The sequence below is a fragment of the Amblyraja radiata genome, chromosome 6, assembly GCF_010909765.2.
Source record: "Amblyraja radiata isolate CabotCenter1 chromosome 6, sAmbRad1.1.pri, whole genome shotgun sequence".
In the NCBI taxonomy this organism is placed as follows: domain Eukaryota; kingdom Metazoa; phylum Chordata; class Chondrichthyes; order Rajiformes; family Rajidae; genus Amblyraja; species Amblyraja radiata.
The window spans coordinates 39,331,881-39,351,063 of record NC_045961.1 but is presented as its reverse complement, the minus strand read 5'-3'; the positions used below and the strand labels follow the sequence as shown (position 1 = coordinate 39,351,063).

The 19,183-nt window shown below is 39.2% G+C and overlaps 1 protein-coding gene across 1 annotated transcript in view; it reads right to left on the bottom strand.

Moving 5' to 3' along the window:
* Positions 1-19,183, bottom strand: part of npas2 (neuronal PAS domain protein 2) — a 70,285-nt gene that overhangs the window by 27,518 nt on the left and 23,584 nt on the right. Inside the window, exons 2-7 of the mRNA XM_033022572.1 lie at positions 15,878-15,931; positions 10,660-10,808; positions 7,864-7,955; positions 7,223-7,312; positions 5,552-5,672; positions 633-746 (exon numbers count right to left, since the gene is read on the bottom strand). Of these exons, the coding sequence (XP_032878463.1) occupies positions 633-746; positions 5,552-5,672; positions 7,223-7,312; positions 7,864-7,955; positions 10,660-10,808; positions 15,878-15,931 (620 nt within the window). The remainder of the gene's footprint in view (positions 1-632; positions 747-5,551; positions 5,673-7,222; positions 7,313-7,863; positions 7,956-10,659; positions 10,809-15,877; positions 15,932-19,183) is intronic.

Sequence of the window (19,183 nt, the reverse complement as noted above, 5' to 3'; positions counted from 1 at the left end):
ACAGGTAACCCATTCCACCTCCCTTGTTTTTCTGTTGTGTTTTTTTTGCTTTCTTTTTTATTTGTAACTTTCTACCCTCTCTTTTTCTCTCTTTCTATAAAAAATAAAAACACTAGAAGCAGAAGTAATTGATAATGGAAAATTTTAATAATGTATATGACTGATGTATATGAAAAGTTTTTTTTACTATAATATGTAACTACATTTTATAATATGTCTACTTCTAATAAATAAAAAAAAAAATAAAAAAAATAAATAATGTCAAATATTTTGATTTTCCAACATCCAATATTTGTTGAAAGAAAATAAAGTAAATGCTTTTCTGCATGCTTTAATTATCTATGTCCTGTACACGTTATTAGTGCCTACATTCAGCCTTAGCTCACAGTAAGACATGTCAAGGAAATTTTGATTTTGTTCATTACAAAACTTCCTAGAGCAGAATCACAAATCTAAATTATTTAGTTTAATGGGTTAATTATTGCTAATTAATTTTATTTTTAGTGCTAATGATTAAACCACCTCCGTTTTTGTGCACAATGTCTATGTTTTTTTGTGTACAATTTCTGTGCTTTTTTTGGATGAAATTATAATCTGATCCATAGCAATTGTGAGCAACTCCCAACACTTACCGTTGTCATACGACTGAAAGTTTCCCACAAATCTTAAATATTCATAGGTTGGAGGTTCCTTTGGGTCTAATGTCCCTCGTAGAAGATGACAAGAAAACTCAAAGTAGTTCTCAGCTTTAAAGTAAAGAAAAATTATAATCAAATCCAAATTACACAAATGCATTTTCTAGGTCCCAAATTATTGTTTAATAGCCTGATGACGGTGTGAGCCAATCATTTCTGGCGGAGGGAGAACCTGGGCTGGAATGGCGATTTCCAATATGATTTGCTTTCACAAGGTATCCACCCAATGTATCACATACTCTCAGCTCCAGCCAGGTGCGACATCACCTTCTTTAAGTAATGGCCTTAGGGTCATGCCTGAAGCTATCTCTGCCATTCTGCCTGGAATAGCTGAGGCCTGGGTTCTATTTTCATCTCACTGAAATGGGTCAATGTTTTAAGTTACCTTTGGTTTCTAATCCCCCCTCAGTCAGGTCAAGAGCGTTTTATTGTCATATGTCCCGGATGGGATAATGAAATTCTTACTTCCTGCAGCACAACAGAATATGTGAATATGTAAACATTGTATATACAATACAATACAATACAATACAATTTATTTGTTATCATTTGAACCCAGAGGTTCAAACGAAATTTGGTTTCTGCAGTCATACAAACAAGAAGAAGAACCAAGACACAACACAATTTACACGAACATCCATCACAGTGAATCTCCTCCTCACTGTGATGGAAGGCAAAGTCTTATCTCCCCCCTGCACTCCTTGTTCTCCTCCCGGTCAGTCAAAGCGGGAAATCAAAGAGAAAGTTCAATAAATAACAAATATAGTGCAAATAACAAATAATAATATCGTCTTTTGCAGTTCAGAGCTCATAGCTTATTCGTTGTTGTGTTTAATAGCCTGATGGCTATGGGAACGAAGCTGTTCCTGAACCTGGATGTTACAGTCTTCTGACTCCTGTACCTTCTTCCTGATGACAGTGGTGAGAAAAGTGTGTGGCCAGGATGGTGTGGGTCCTTGATGATTTTGGCTGCCTTTTTGAGGCAATGACTACGATAGATCCCTTCAAAGGTGGGGAGGTCAGAGCCGGTGATGGACTGGGCAGTGGTCGCAACTTTTTGTAGTCCTTTTCGTTCGTGGACGTTCAAGTTGCCGAACCAGGCCACGATGCAACCAGTCAGAATGCTCTCTACCGTGCACCTGTAGAAGTTTAGGTGAATCCTCTTCGACATGCCGAATCTCCGTAATATTCCCAGCAAGTAGAGTCGCTGATGTGCCTTCTTTACAATTGCATCGGTGTGCTGGGTTCACGAAAGATCTTCTGATATATGCACGCCCAGGAATTTGAAGTTATTGACCCTCTCCACCATCGTCCCGTTGATATAAACAGGATTGTGGGTCCTCATCCTTCCCCTACTAAAGTCCACAATCAGTTCCTTGGTCTTACTGATATTGAGAGCCATGTTGTTATGCTGGCACCATTTGGTCAGTCGGTCGATCTCACTTCTATACTCTGACTCGTCCCCATCTATGATTCGTTCAACCACAGTGGTGTCATCGGCGAACTTGATGATGGAGTTTGCACTATGACCGGCTACGCTGTCATAGGTATAGAGTGAGTAAAGCAGGGGGCTGAGCACGCAGCCTTGAGGTGCTCCCATACTAATTGTTACTGAGGATGAAGTAGTTCCTCTAATTTGAACAGACTGTGAGCTGTGGATGAGGAAGTCGAGGATCCAATTGCAGAGGGATGCGTAGAGGCCCAGTTCCATGAGCTTGGTAACCAGCTTGGAAAGGATGATGTTATTAAATGCCGAGCTGTAGTCTAAAAACAACAGCCTGATGTAGGTGTTTTTATTGTCCAAGTGGTCCAGTGCGGAGTGGAGAGCCAGTGAAATTGCATTTAACGTGGACCTGTTGGGGCGGTATGCAAACTGTAGTTGGTCGAGGTTATTGACGAGGTAGGAGTTGATGTGCACCATAACCAACCTCTCAAAGCACTTCATCACTACAGACATTAGTGCCACTGGTCGATAGTCATTGAGGCACGTCATCTTACTTTTCTTGGGCACCGGTATTATTGATGCCCCCTTAAAGCAGGTGGGAACCTCAGCCCTCAGAAGTGAGAGGTTGAAAATGTCTGCAAAAACTCCCGGCAGTTGATCTGCACAGGTCTTGAGAACACGACCGGGTATACCATCAGGTCCAGGCGCTTTCCGAGGGTTCACCCTCCTGAAGGATCTTCTGACGTCGGCCTCTGTGACTGTGACTGTTACACCGTCAGGGCGCATAGGGTCTCGGGAAGGCACATCAGTATTCTCCCTATCGAACCGTGCGTAGAACGCATTGAGCTCATCAGGGAGTGATGCTTCGCTGTCGTTTGAGCCGCCTCCTGATTTCGCCTTGTAGGAGGTGATGGCATTCAAGCCCTGCCACAGTTGCCGAACATCCGACTCATCCTCCAGCTTAGAGCAGGTCCCTTTTGGCCTTTTTGATGGCCCTACCAAGGTCGTTTCTGGACTTCTTATAGACCGCTGCATCCCCAGACCTGACTGCCCGGGATCTGGTCTTCAGAAGAATGTGGATCTCATGGTTCATCTAAGGCTTCTGGTTAGGAAACACTTGGAAGATTTTTGTTGAAACACAGTCCTCCACGCATTTCCTTATGAAGTCTGTAATGACTGTGGCGTATTCATTCAGGTCCGTTGCCGAGTCCCTGAACATTGCCTAGTCTACAGACTCCAAGCAGTCCTGGAGTTGTTCCTCTGCCCCCCCACCCGCAGGAAGAAGAAACACCGCCGAATGGTTGGATTTTCCAAAGCGAGGACGAGGGATAGAGCGATAGGCGCCTTTGATGGCCGTGTAGCAGTGGTCAAGGGTGTTTGATCCTCTGGTGCTGAAGGCCTCCCCGGTGTTTACAGGTACAGTACTTATTGTACCTACGCGCCTCCGCAAGGTCGGGGATTCCCCTCCAAACGGGAATTCCCTTACAGTCGCTATCTTCTGGAGTTCGCAGTAGCACTAATGCCTTTAAATGCGTTAGCAGCTCTCTATTTACATCGTTGGTTTCTGCAGATTCTTTGATACAGGTGAACTCAGAAATACTATATTTGAAGATTTTCTGTTGTGCCGCTGGCAAAATATCGCCGCAGGTAGGCGCCATCTTAGGTTGAAAGGAAGGGCTAACTTTGCAACATTTAACCCAGGAACATCTCTGCTGATCTTTTAAACAACCTCTTTATCATGATTTGACCTTAATTTTCATATTCTATATATTTAGATACCCTTATAATACAGGAAAATGCCACTCAGCTATCGGGACTTTGCTGGCTCTTAGAGCATTCCCAGAAATCCCATTCCCTGACCCAACAAGCGACATCATGAGTTGTTCTCAGGGTAATACTATACAGATGTTGCATGAGCAAGAAAAGCTGAGCTTAGCAGGAGATGAACCATGGAAAGTTAATGGATATTCTAGGAACCTAATATAACTTGAAATGACCATAAGACAACGTTCATAAATGGCTCCTCTAAGAGCCATCATCGATGAAAAATCTTTTAGAAACGAGTGTGGGTTAAGTACTGACTTCCAGAAAAATGTTCAAACCAAACAAGGGAATGGTAAAATATATTACAATTCAGTGATCAATAATATCTTTCAGTCATTTCAATAAATAACAGGAAAAGTAGCACACCTTTGGTTGTATTTTGAAATTTAAATTGAGGTTGATTGCTCCAATCTGACTGATTAATTGAGATGTAACTATTAGAACAAGATTGAAACCTTTAAGAATATTAGGCAGAAAATCCCCACGCCTGAACATTCAATGAATGTTCAAGAAAACACTTGGCTACCAATCTGGTTTGTCCCTATTCACCTCCCTGTCTGTTCCCTTTAAACAGGAGTCATCAAAAGGAGGAGAGAAGGGGCGGGAGCAGGCAGAGAGGGATATTGTCCTGGAGAACGGTTCACTCCGAGTTTCATCTGGTGTGAACATAGATGGCCAAACCAGCATATCTAAGATGATGCAAGAAGGCGCAAATATTGACTCCTGCTTCATTGCCATTCGAGTTACAGATCCGTTCACTTCTTCGTGGACAATTTGAATCTCTTTATGGATGGTGGAATGACTTTCATTGGCCCCAAATTTTCTCTTTCTCTTGGCAGAAACTGGAAAATTACTGCTGCCCAGGCATCAGGAAGACCAACATCAGGCCATCAGATCGTCATGTACTATTTTTGTATCTTAGATAGTCCAATTGTTTCCTTGTGAAAGTTCACTGTTTTTTGTAATATGTCTGTATTATTTTCAATATCAAGGTCAGCTTCTACTGATGTATTTGTAATTCTCAGTTATCTATTTATTGATTCTTCAATCCGAAAGACATTGGTAGCAGCATCAACCCCAGTGCTATTAGTAAATTGAATGTTGGCTGAGATGAAATTTTCTTGCTGCACACTGTTAACATGTCACTGTACACCTTTGATGATGACTTGTATTTGAATAGCATTCACTAAATTAACCTTTTCTGAGATGAAGATGATTAATCCCAGCCTACCTCATTGGCACTTTTCAGTAACATGCTCCATGCTGCATCCTCCACTTCTCTGACTTTGCAAACATTGTTCATTCCATTACTTGAACTCCACCACCAAGGATGATCTATTAATACCATTGCTGCTTTCTGAAATTACCCACCCCTCTAAATAGAAATCACTTAGGCTTTGTGTTATCAAATTACACAAAATACCCATCTGTACATCAGTCCCTTTTCTTTCACCGTTAATTATTTTCTGCTGCAACCACTTACATAGGAAGGGTAAATATAGTGAATGCTGTACAAATACAAGTCATCATCAAAGGGCTCTCTGTGAAAAACATGGGTTACATAAACGTTATGTGCAAAGAAACTCACTGTTTAAGTAGTCTGGCAAAATAGTGTCTGTTGCCAAAGTATGAGAAGACAACAATTTATATATTTCTCTGTGCTCCTGCTCTGGGAGGAAGTTTAATAAATTCTGATCGATAACATCAGACTAGAAGAAAGAAAAAAACATGCACAATCAGTGTTGATAAAATAATATAATTACATGAAAACTGTTATGATAGCCTGAGTTCTTGTTTGTTGAATGTGGGACGCAATACTTTGCAAAGTGCTGTCTTTCCAAAAGTACTTGAATTCTAGAGGGGCAGAATTTGAGATATTTTATAACAGTATGGCATTATATGTCAAAAAGCTAACATTCAAACTATAAAGGAAATTGCAACTGTCAGACTAATGCATTCTTTATTTGACAAGGGATTTGGAAATCACGGAAATCAGATTTGGAAATCCCTGTGACCACATGGGTTTCTTCCAGGAGCTCTGGTTTCCTTCCACACCAAGGACATTGTGGGTTTCAAGGTTAATTGGCCTCTGTAAATTGCCCCTGGTATGCAGCGAGTGGGTGAGAAAGTGGGATAGCATAGAACTAATGTGAATGGATGATTGTTAGTTGGCGTGGACTAAATAGTTAAAATAAAATAAACCAAATATGAGAATAATAGCACATATCTTTTTTTTTTTTTAATGTATATTGTGATTTTGGGTTAATAATTCTGAATGTTACCCTCTCTGCATGGAAGGTTTACAGAGCCAAAAACTGTCATCACACATGAACAATATTTGGATGTAACTTTGAGAAGCCATGACTTGGAGAGCAGTCGACCAAGTGGCAACAGGTGAGATTAGGGAGTGCGCTCTTTTTTGACCAACGCTGTCTCTGAAAGTGATTTATTTTGTAAAACCTCAACAGAAAATGCTTATATTGCATGGTGAAGGATAGGAAATACATCTACATTCTGAAAATTAGTTGGGAATTTTCATAAATTTAACTACTTTTAAATAAAAAAACAGAAAATACTGAACTTTTTTTTTTTTTGTTAGCCCTACACGCTACGAATCCCAGCTGTGGAGACACTGGCATTGTTGTCTCGTTGTAGGACATTGATCATTCTTTTAATCTGGATTTTTAATTCATGTATTGTGTTTTTTTTAAAATATATAATTTATGATGCTTTTATAAGTGATATACTAAGATTTTATATGAACTTTATTTTTTAATATGCAATGCATTTTTTTGTAATGTTGCCCCTTGTCTGGACCTCAAGTCCGTAATAAAGTTTATTATTATTATTATATTAAACAGGTTAGGTTGCATCAGGGAGAGATAAACTGTTCACTTTTTAGGTCAATGGTTTAAATTTTTTTCCCCTATTATGTTGCTTGATTTGCCAAATATTTCTGGAAATTTCTGTTTTATTTCATATTTCCAGCATCGGCAATATTTTTGTTTCTGACCTACTTTTAAAATTTGGTCAGATTAGTAAATTAACATTGTTGTATCCATTTCTGCATCTGAAATGCATCACTCTACAATCATAGGCCTTTCTCAGATACCTCTGTAATTGGACATTATTTAAAATATATATAATTTTGAAACCAGTTCATTTTATCTTTGAATTAGAGTTGCAAGCTTTCATACCAATATGAAATGCAATTTGTGTTCAACAGAGAATACTCACTTTGTAACTTTATTATACTCACAGGTAAGTGCCCAAGTAGAGGTGTGATGCTATCAGAAACATAAATTATATTTCCATCTGTTGTTAGAGCTACGAAGAATCCATCTAAAGCCTGCAGTATGGAAAACAAAACACTGGATACTAATATTTTCCAACAAACTGTGTGCGTATTTTGAAATTACAGCAACAAATCTCCATTAGAGTTTAAAAATTGTAAGCATTCCATTTAGTAGATAGCAATTTTTCAAAAATACATATATCTGAGTGAAGTTTAAAACATAAACATATTTTATGTACTGCTGCATATTGATATGTTATAAATCGATAGCTTTTTGCCCCAAATTAAATGCTTAATATATTTTGTTTCTCCCAAACCATTTTAAGTGATGGCTAACTTAAGTTATTAAAGTACAAACCTGCATCACACCACTCACTAGAAGGAAATTATTATTATTATTTGAATCCAGCCTGAATCCTGCGTCTGGCCAGACCAGCAGGAAATAATTGGAATCAGTACTGGCCTTAAAACTTGATTCACACTGCATGTCCAAGCATTCCGCAGAATGTTTCAGGTCAACATCATTAAATAAATAAATTGTTAAGTTAAAACATGTGAACCAAGTCAACTAGTTGCTGGTCTGTAAATACATTTACATGAGATACCTCTAGCATCAGTTGTGTGAATTCCTCATTGCTCAGAAAAGAAGGCTTCCAGTTATGTTGGATAATACTTGTTTCTGTCTGTACTGAAGTCTCTAAAAAAGAAAATGATTAACTTTAGTACTTATGTTACATTTATATTAACACAACCACAGTATCTTTTTTACTTAGTTAAACGTTTTACATACTCACCCTGCCTTTTAATGACTAAACGTTTAAAAAACATTCTGTTATATACCACAACTATAATGTGAAATACATAAGTGTACAGAATCCTTTCCACATAAATTATGGTATAGTTTTATGTATAATATAATTAAAAATCATTCAAAGAGCATAATGTCTATATTTAGACAGGTAAATACAAATTGATTTGAACATCCATTTCATTCAAAGTTTCGCCATAAATTTATGTTGGCAAATGCAACATATGCCATGAACCAGTAGACAGGACAATGATTTGAACTGTTTTGAAGTTCTATGGTTCAGCACAATGCTTGTATACTGTCACAAGAATGTAATCAGAAAGCTTATAGGTGAATGAGAAGAAACTGATGACATTTCCTCATAATTCTTCACTAGCTGTCAATTAGTTCTTTACTCCTGTGTAAGTCTCAAAATCTATTCCCAAGGTAGAGGAACTTTGCATTTTCCATCTAACCTATAGGAACTAGTATCCCCAGTATACAAATGATGCATAGGTCTGAGTGAGTCGGTAGAAATTGTGTGCACAAGGTAATTTTGGAATAGTTTAAACACACAAGGCGCAGCTGAGTGTGTTTTAGACCATTCCAAAGTTACCATGTGCACACAATTCCACCAAAGCACGAAATAGACCTGTGCATCATCTGTTTTATAGAATGGGGGAAAAAAAGTAAAATAAAAATAAAAATCTGCTATTTTCCAAATCATGCGTCTGGTAATTAGCAGACGCTTGATTTAAAAAATATCAGATTTTGATTTTTTTTGTATGTCAGCAACTCAAACTGTGGCTCACCCACACTCGCCATTTTGTATTGCGCGCGCAGCATCAAGCAGACAGCAAAAATCCCCCAAAATACCGTGTATCGGTATCGCTATAGTATTGTATTGATATCGGTTTTCTGGCCTGTAAAAATAATTACATGGTACAGCTGCGGCTTTTAGACAATCAGATTGCAGAGATTCTTAGACCCATTCTATAATATTCATTGGAGTCACCACACCTACATCAAGGGCAGCACAGTGGGGCAACAGTAGAGCTGCTGCCTTACAGCGCCAGAGACCTGGTTTTGATCCTGATTACAGCTGCTATCTGTACGGAGTTTGTACATTCTCCCTGTTCACACAATCCCTCATGTCCTGGCAACTTGCTCGTAATTCTTTTCTGCACACTTTCCAGCGTAATGGCATATTTCCTCTAGCAGGGTGATCAAACAATATTCCTATTGTGACCTGATCAAAATCTTGCATAGCTGCAACATAACATCTCAATTTCTGCAACATAACATCTCAGACTTACACGTTGCCTTGACAGATGAAGGCCAGCATGCCAAAAGCCATCTTTGCCATGCTGCATATTTATGATACCATTTTCAGGTAACTATGTACCTGTACTCCTAGATCCCGCTGCTCTACAACATTCCTTAGGACCATACCATTCATTGTGAGTGTCCTGTCAATGTTTGGCTTCCCAAAATGCAACACCTCGCACTTAAATACATTAATCTACATTAGCTACTCCTCAGCCCACTTGCCGAACTAATCAAGATCTTGCTGTAATTTTTGATACCCATCTTCACTATCCACGATACCACCAACTTTAGTGTCATCTGCAAACTTACCTTGTACCTTGCCTTGTCCATTCTCCTCCAGGAATTCATTTGATCCCAGCTGTCTGTACCTAACCCATGCCTCCTTTCTTCTGACCAAAACCTCATTACGTCTTGTCATCCAAGGTTTCCTACTCCTGCCTGCCCTACTTACCCTCAACTCTAACAGGAACATGCAGACTTTCAACTCTCACCGTCTCACTTTTAAAAGCCTCCCACTAGCCAAATATTATTTTGTCTGTAAACAATGTATTCCAATCAACTTTTGCAAGCTTCTATCTATTATTATCAAAATTAATGTTGCCCAAATTTAGAACTTTAAATTCCAGTGGACCTCTCTGTCTTTTTCGATAACTGCGTTTAAACCAGTAGAACCAAAATGGTTCCAATATGGCCGCTCTGCTTGTGCCTGCCTTCCTTTCATACACCACTCGGTCTTTCAGACCCAGAGACTCATAGCTGCTTCTCCAATCTCCAGCACTCCTTCCCCTTTCAGCTCCACTGTCCCTGATGAAACAGCTGAATGTTTGCAGTTTCCCTGAGAACTTAAGAGGCACAACCATCTCAATCCAGCCCTTTCATAAACTTCCAAACTCTGACAAAGTAGTATTGACAATTTAACAGTATATAGTGGAGTTGTCACGGGGACTGGTTCACCATTCTCAGGAAATTCCAGGCCACTCTTTCTCCTTGCATTTGGTTTTCCTCAATTGACCATGAGACCTTGCTAGAGCATTAACAATGGTAGCATGTAGTGTAAGCCGATCAAAGTTGAAGAAGTGAGAATCTCTTCCTCTTCAGCCACTGTTTAAAGTTGCATTCAGCTCAGGACAGGAACTGAATCCTGAACTTCTTTAGTCTGCATGACTGGGGACCATGCACATGGTGCTATTACCTACTTATCTAAGAGAAGATGAGAGGAGAGGCAGCTTCAAAAGTTTTGAACACTAGTCAAACTTCAACTTTGAATACATCAGTAAGAACTTACCGTTGTGTTTTTGTAAAAAGCTAATTGTTTTCTGGAGCACTGAAGATTTATCCAGTTTACGGACACTGCCTGGAAGCATTACACTGAGTTCTTTAATGAGGACATTGAACTGATCACGTCTCTTTTTCTCAGATTTGTTACGTGAAGCCCTAAATTAAAATACAAAAGTAGAATTTGGCAACTGATAGCATACAGGATCAATAAAATAGTCCGTATGTGAACAGAAACAGTCTCTGCTTTCTCAAATCATGTTAATCCTGAAGATTATACCCAGTGCATTTTGATGAATACATTTCCAGTTTTGACAATTTCCTGCAAAACATCTACACCAATATTGTATCAACCATATCGCTGCAGGATGTTGTCTTCCCCCAAAATGTCTGCAGTGATCACATGCAGAATTTATTTTAAATAATTTAATTAAATTAGAATTCTGTACTATAGTACAAGTCAAGATAAGTCACTTATATTAAAATAACAGAACCAGATAATTAAAAAAAGTAACATATACTTATAGAAATTATATTCTCCTACCAAATCCAAAAAAATGTATATAAATGAATGAATATTTACAGAATTTTCTTTTACAGAACATTAAAGTATTTCAGGGTAAATTCAGTAAGTCAGTAGTCCCAGAGAGCAATGTGCCCAAAATGACTGGGCCGGAGAAGCAATGCTACCGTGAAACATAGAAACATAGAAATTAGGTGCAGGAGTAGACTATTCGGCCCTTCGAGCCTGCACCGCCATTCAATATGATCATGGCTGATCATCCAATTCAATATCCCGTACCTGCCTTCTCTCCATACCACCTGATTCCTTTAGCCACAAGGGCCACATCTAACTCCCTCTTAAATATAGCCATTGAACTGGCCTCAACTACCTTCTGTGGCAGAGAGTTCCAGAGATTCACCACTCTCTGTGTGAAAAATGTTTTTCTCATCTCGGTCCTAAAGGGTTTCCCCTCTATCCTTAAGCTGTGACCCCTTGTCCTGGACTTTCCCAACATCGGGAACAATCTTCCTGCATCTAGCCTGTCCAACCCTTTAAGAAGTTTGTAAGTTTCTATAAGATCCCCCCTCAATCTCCTAAATTCTAGCGAGTACAAGCCGAGTCTATCCAGTCTTTCTTCATATGAAAGTCCTGACATCCCAGGAATCAGTCTGGTGAACCTTCTCTGCACTCCCTCTATGGCAATAATGTCCTTCCTCAGATTTGGAGACCAAAACTGTACGCAATACTCCAGGTGTGGTCTCACCAAGAAATAGAACATAGAACAGATAACCGTATAAAGCAGGAACAGATCTTTCGGCCCAAAATGCCAAACTTGATGCCAAGCTGATCAAATCTCATCTGCCTGCACATGATTCATATCCCTTCATTCCCTGCATATCCATGTAACTATTGAAAAACCTCTTAAGTGCCCCTATCATATCTGCCTCCAGCACCACCACCGGCAGCACATTCCAGGCCCCCACCATCTCTGTGTAAAAACCTGCCCTGCACATCTCCTTTAAACTTTGCCCACTCGTCTTAAAGCTGTGACCTTTAGTCTTTGACCTTTCCATATTGGGGGAAAAAAAAGTTCTGACTGTTTATCCTAGAAATGCCTCACAATTTTCTAAACTGCCTGCCATCAGCCTACAGTGTTGTGAGGAAAACAATCCAAGTTTAAACCTTTCTTTGGCCTGCTCTCCCTTCCATTGAATGCACGTTCTCATTGAGTGAAATTACTAAACTTTTAAGATCATCCCACACTAGAAAACATGAGCTGCTCCAAAGATACTCTTGAGATTTCCATTAACCAGAGATAGCTCATATTAATTCACTATCTCACATGTGACATTAGAAAACTATAAAATTGCAGTCCCTGGTATCAAATGTATACTGTGCTGCACAGGTCAGCTGTACCTTTGTATTCATACACTCATGCTTGAAACAAATGTGCAACTGCCTAATTATGGTTAGAATTTGATTTAATGTACTGTTACATTTCTAAATAATTGTATATGCCTGCCTTAGGATTTTGTGTACGTTTTCAGCAAATATTATGTTTCAACCTCTGTATTTTTATTCATGCACAGATGTGGATGCTGGCCGCAAGGTCAGATTCTTTTACCTATCGTTCATTGCTCTTAAACTGACCATTTCAGAGATCCTTTAACAGCTGACCGCAATACCTCCCTAAAAAGCTACACATATTATTCCATCCTTTCAAGGAAGAGTGTTTGTTCAGTCTAAAACAGTTTGAGGCAGTCATAGGCAATAGACAATAGACATGCATGTATGTACTGATATAGCAATACTTTTCTTTTTGGTGTACAGTCATGGATGTTGATGTCTATAATTGTTTACATTTTAATAAAAGATGTCAATTTAGGTAACAAATGGCTTCAATCTTATTACTTTGAACTTCATCCAATGGTTTGCCATACCTTCAACAGAAAGAAAAGCTGGAAACGCTCAAAGCGACAAGCTACTGATGAAAGGTCATTTACAAGATATGTTAACTATTTCTATCTCTCCACTAATGCTGCCTGGCTGTCATATATGCTGGATGTTTGCAGCATTTACTGCAGCATGTGCAGTATCTTATGATATATGTATTCCATCAAACCTTGTGCTCCCTGGAAGATATCAGCAAAAGAGTTTTTGAGTGTAGAATAATTCTGGTTAACAAATGTGCAATCATGAGAATTAGTCAAGTGTTTTGACTAAGGATTGAATTAGTTGGGTCAAACCATTAATTAACATAAAAAGAAAACAGAATAATACGATATTCTCTCTTTTGCCTCTTTTCTAGTCAATCTTTTTGTGGTGTTTAAAGGTACTAATTAGGAATATAGTGCACGGGAGAAATGTTACCATTGTGTCAAAAGTATTGGCAAGGATACAAATTTTAAATAATCAGATAGTGAATTTTGCTGCTATTCAAAAAAAAATCCTCTCTGAGGAGCGAGTCTAGTGATTTGTAGCAATAGGCTTTAAACTTTACTCACTGTAAATTGCTAATCCACATAATAAACACAGGGAAATGTTGACCCTTCGAGCCAGCACCGTCATTCAATATGATCATGGCTGATCATCTAAAATCAGTACACCGTTCCGGCTTTTTCCCCATATCCCTTAGTCCTCAGAGCTAAATCTAACTCTCTCTTGAAAACATCTCATAAGGTCATAAGTGATAGGAGCAGAATAAAGCCATTCGGCCCATCATCTGCTCCACCATTCAATCAAGGCTGATCTATATCTCCCTCCTAACCCCATTCTCCTGCCTTCTCCCCATAACCCCAGACACCCGTACTAATCCGTACACTCGGACTAGGTGGGCCCAAAAGCCTTCCAAGCTGCATCTTTTAATCAACGACAAAATGTCTGATGAAAATATTAAGAACTTGTGTTAAACTTGCGTCTTTGTGAAATCTATTCAAAGTTTCCGTGCTGTGCCTTTCAATCAATCAATCTCAAAGATGTGCGTGTTTGTAGGTTAATTGCCCTATTTAAATTTCCCCTAGTGTGTAGTGGATAAGAAAGTAGGATAACATAGAACTAGTGTGAAAGGGTGAACAATGGTTGGCATGATCTCAATAGACAATAGACAATTGACAATAGGTGCAGGAGTAGGCCATTCGGCCCTTCGAGCCAGCACTGCCATTCATTGTGATCATGGCTGATCATCCACAATCAGTACCCTGTTCTTGCCTTCTCCCCATATCCCCTGACTCCGCTATCTTGAAGAGCCCTATCTAGCTCTCTCTTGAAAGTATCCAGAGAACTGGCCTCCACCGATCTCTGAGGCAGAGAATTCCACAGACTCGATGGGCCAAAGGGTGTTTTCATGCTTATCTTTCAATCTTTCAATTGCAGGTTTGTAGGTTAATCGGCCTCTGTAAATCGCCCCTAGTGAGCAGGGCGCGGCAGTTGGAAAAAACTTTGCACTTATATCATGAAACTTGCATTGACATAGAATTACCTGTAGGTTTGATTTACATTGAAGAAACAAGGAACTGAAGATGCTGGTTTACAAAAAAATAACTGGGGTAACTCAGCGGATCAGGGACCATCTCTGAAGAACATGGACAGTACCTATTAGATTATTATAGAATATACAGCAGAGGGACATTCCTTCATCTTGCCCCGATGTTCTGTCTTACCATTCCTCCCTCACTTGTGTGCTTGTATGTTATTTGCCCGATCTGTTCCTTTTCCCAGCACATTCTGCTTTGTAACCAGTCTCTGATTAAAGAAAATGTTCCTGAACTATTTATGAATCTCTAAGGAGCTATATTATGTTTGAGTCCCTTGATTGTTTTCATCCTCTCTGTAGTATAATACAGAAGAAAGCAAAGAACTTTGTAATCAGTTTAGAATAGTGATATTATGCAATCTACTTAATGTATCAAGATTTTGTGATTTGTGGAACTAACTGTTAAAAACCATTGGTAACATCATGGTTAATATGTTAAACAGCTTAAATTGCTTGCTGTGGTGACATGTAATGTGTCAGGGAATACTTGTCATGTGACAGTGTGTTTGATCATGGGTATAAAAGTATGTTTTCTTCATTGATGGAGAGAACTTTGGAATGGAGTTGGAAATGGTGCCAAGGACCAAGCTGGAGAAGATGCACCTCCATCTGGTGTTGCCAGGGCTATGGAACAGGAGAAGGGATATCAGGACACAGCTTGTTATTTCTCTTAAGAACCGTTTGCTTCCTGGATTGATTGGTTGGACCTTGCATCAAATTGTAGTGATGGTTGAATTGTATCAAGACCTATCGCTGTTGTCAGGAACAGCAGAATATGACTGGTACTGTTGAACAGTGGAAAATATTTCTGCCATTAATTGTGCAATAAAATAATTTTCTTGAACATATTGATTGGATCAGGCCCATATTTTAATAAACCTGCGCTCTGCAATACATCCATAAGAAGAAAGGTAGCTTGAACGATTAAACTATAGAACAAATTACAATTTTAAATATCTCTAACTAGCCACCACTCAGCCATCTCTTTTTTAGTGCTACTTCATTCCTTATTAAGAAAGTTCAGAAAAACACTTTTTACAATTAATTTAAGATCAAGCACTTCATTTCAATATGCCTGTTTCTATTTTGATACCGTTACTTTATTTCTGTTGCAGTCATCCATTCAAATAAATAATTCAAATATCATGCTTATTTTGATTTTATTCTGTTAAACGTCACATAAAGTCTCACCTCTTTGTCTTGTCTTTGTCATCTTCATCCATTAGCTCTTCTACAAAATAGTCCCTATGAAATGAATATATTTTAATTATCCTTTTTTTTAAAAATTAATACAGATTAATTATTTTAAGATAAAATAAATATATATTTGAAGGAATGTTGGCAACACCCTGGATTATTGACATCTTCCAAAATATCAAGTACAACTATTGTGCCATTTTATCAATAAACAAAAGTTTATTTTGTTTCCAATTCATTGGTTTATTAATTGAAGTCCCTCACCAATGACACGCATTTGAAAAAGCTTAAAAAGTTATTTATAAATGAAAATATTTTTGGTGCTGCATATGCTGCAGACATTAGCAACATCCTGAACAGAAGAAACAGTGGAGGCTGAAAAGCATAATATCCAAAGATGGACAATCAGCAGTTCTGCCTATGCATTGTATAGTGATTTCAGACCACAGCCAGGGTTAACTACCTTATTAAATGGCGCATAATATCTGTGGTGAACTTGGTTTAGTGGGCTATTAACCCCGGTTATAGATAGATAGATCCTTTATTGTCATTCAGACCTTTTGGTCTGAACGAAATTATGTTGCCTGCAGTCATACACAGAATCAATAATAACAAAACATACAATAAACACAAATTAAACATCCACCACAGTGAGTTCACCAAGCACATCCTCACTGTGATGGAGGCAAAGTCTTAGTCTCCGTCTCTTCCCTCCTTGTTCTCCCTCTGCGCTGAGGCGATCGATCCAGGCCGAAGATGCCGCTCTCCAGTCCAGCGGACCTCCGTGGTGATGTCGCCGCCGCCGAAAGCCGGAACGCCGTCTCCGCTCCGAGACGGCCCGCCACAGCATCAGCTCCGGGCCGCCGCCCCAGCTCCGGGCCGCCGCCCCCGCTCCAGGCCGCCGCCCCAGCTCCAGGTCCCGCAGTCTCCGCTCCGGGCCGCCGCCCCCGCTCCAGGCCGCCGCCCCAGCTCCAGGTCCCGCAGTCTCCGCTCCAGGCCGCCGCCCCAGCTCCAGGTCCCGCAGTCTCCGCTCCGAGCCCCGCTGCATCAGCTTCAGGCCGCCGCCGAAAGCCAGAACGCCGCACCAGCAAGTTGGGCCACCGCTGCCTTAGCCCCGAAGACGGCCAGCCTCTCGTTGGTAAGTCCTGGCTGGCTCTGCCTACGGAGCCTCGGGGTCGGTCGCAGGTTGGAGGCCGCCAGCTCCGCCATTAGGCCTCAGCGGAGACGGAGGCAGAGAAGGGGGATACGACACGAAAAAGTCGCATTCCCCCGAAGGAAGAGACAGAGAACATGTTTCACCCCCTCTAACACAACCCAACAAACTAAAACTTAACCAAAACAAGACAAAAAAAACGACAGAAAAAAGTAAAGACAGACGGACTGCAGGCGAGCCGCAGCTGTTAACAGCGCCGCCACTTCCGGATAGCTGGTTAGATAGGAGTTACATTATGAGTGCAATCCACGATGATCTGAAAGATATTTAAGAGTGACGCAACATGGCAGAGAACAGACTCCACAGTTTCACAACACTGCATCAGAGGTCTTGATGCCTCCTACAGCAAAAAATCATCCTGAATTGTTTGAAATATATTTCTAATCGTTAGGCGTGCTTTCCCTTGACGCCAGTGGACTTCAATTTTACCAGTGGTCCTTGTTACCACACTCTGTCAAATGTTACCATAATGTCAAGGACATTCACCACAATTTATATCCTTTGCTCGTGAACCAAGGCTGCAAAGTAGTCTGGAACAAAGTTGTCCGTAAAACTCAAAGTGGGCATCAGTATGTGGGCATGGATGGTTTGTTGATGCATGATAGCACTGTCAGTGTTGTTTTCCATCACTTGACATTTGATTGAATTAGATTGATTGGATGATTAATAATAAGATTGGGTCGGGTTGTTAGAATAATTAAGGAAGTCTGAGCATCGATGCAAATAAATTTCCGTCAAAGTTCTCTGCATTTAATTTACTCAGCTCCAATTCAGAGGAGCAGTTTAAACAGATTTCATGTATTTATGGTTTTCATGTATTATTTTAACTAGAAACTTTAAGGCACAGCAGGAACAAATGCCACAATTTACAGTGTTTTACAATATGTTTCAGCAAAATTTACCAACAACAAATTACTGCAAACTGTGCTGCCCTTGTTATCTTTCTGAGTGTTTTTAGTCATCCCAACTCAGGCCTACTATATTCTATGGTGCTGAAGCAAAAATAAGAATTTCATTGTCCTATCTGGGACACATGACAATAAACGCTCTTGACTTCTTAGAATAATGTCCCAAGACCTAGCATCTGCAGCTGCTTCATCAGTTTTTTTTTTCTGTCATAATGTTCGAGCGGGGATATTCACTGATAATATCGCATCATTAAGTGTTGTAATATATATTGAATTTCTGTCATGATTGTACATTCTCTAACATTCTATACCCAAAGTTATGCTTTTACATTTTAATTTTCAATTAAAAAAAAGAATTATAAAAGGATTGTGGCATAAAATATGCCTTTCTAAGGATAGAATTGTTTGCATTAAATTGAGCATGTTTTGACAGATTCTAAATTCCATTTAATACTAATGCAACTGACAGAGGTTTTGCATTCAGTCAACAACATTAGGATTTACTTTGCTGTAATGCAGAAACTCACAGCTCCTTGATCTATTTAAAAGTGCAAATCTCAACCTTCCTCATAAACTTCCAAATGAATCTGTAACGAGTATATCCATTTAACAACATGAAAGTATTTCTTTTATTTTCTGTTTGTCCTGTAGAAATATAGTTAACTGTATTTAATATTATTCTTTACAAACTCAATACTATTAACTAAATACAAATTACATAGATACATAATTGAAAAATCCTAAATATATACATGAATTAATCAAATTGTCATAGAAACTGGAATACGTATCTTCCAATGCGCCGATTGGTATTTTCATTAAAAATAAAATCACTTCAAAATAACATTCAATAATGAGTTCATCATATTAAGAAAGTAACTGCCTTACAGAAGCTACATCTCATAATATTTGTCAGTAAGAATGGATGACTTTAAGTTTCTGAAAGCTCTTGGGAATGCAACCGCCTCTGCTAGTTCCAAACAGATTATTTTGCTGTTGGCAACAATGAAAAGTAGGTCAATTTAAAAAGAGAGTGGTATATGATAGCAATGACATTTACTAAGCTGTTTATGATGGTTAATTTAGGTGGAGACTTGCAGCAACACATGACCATCTTTCTCCTTAATAGCATGTCAATTAAAGGCTTAAAATACAATGGGGTTCAAAGCAAAATTGTTC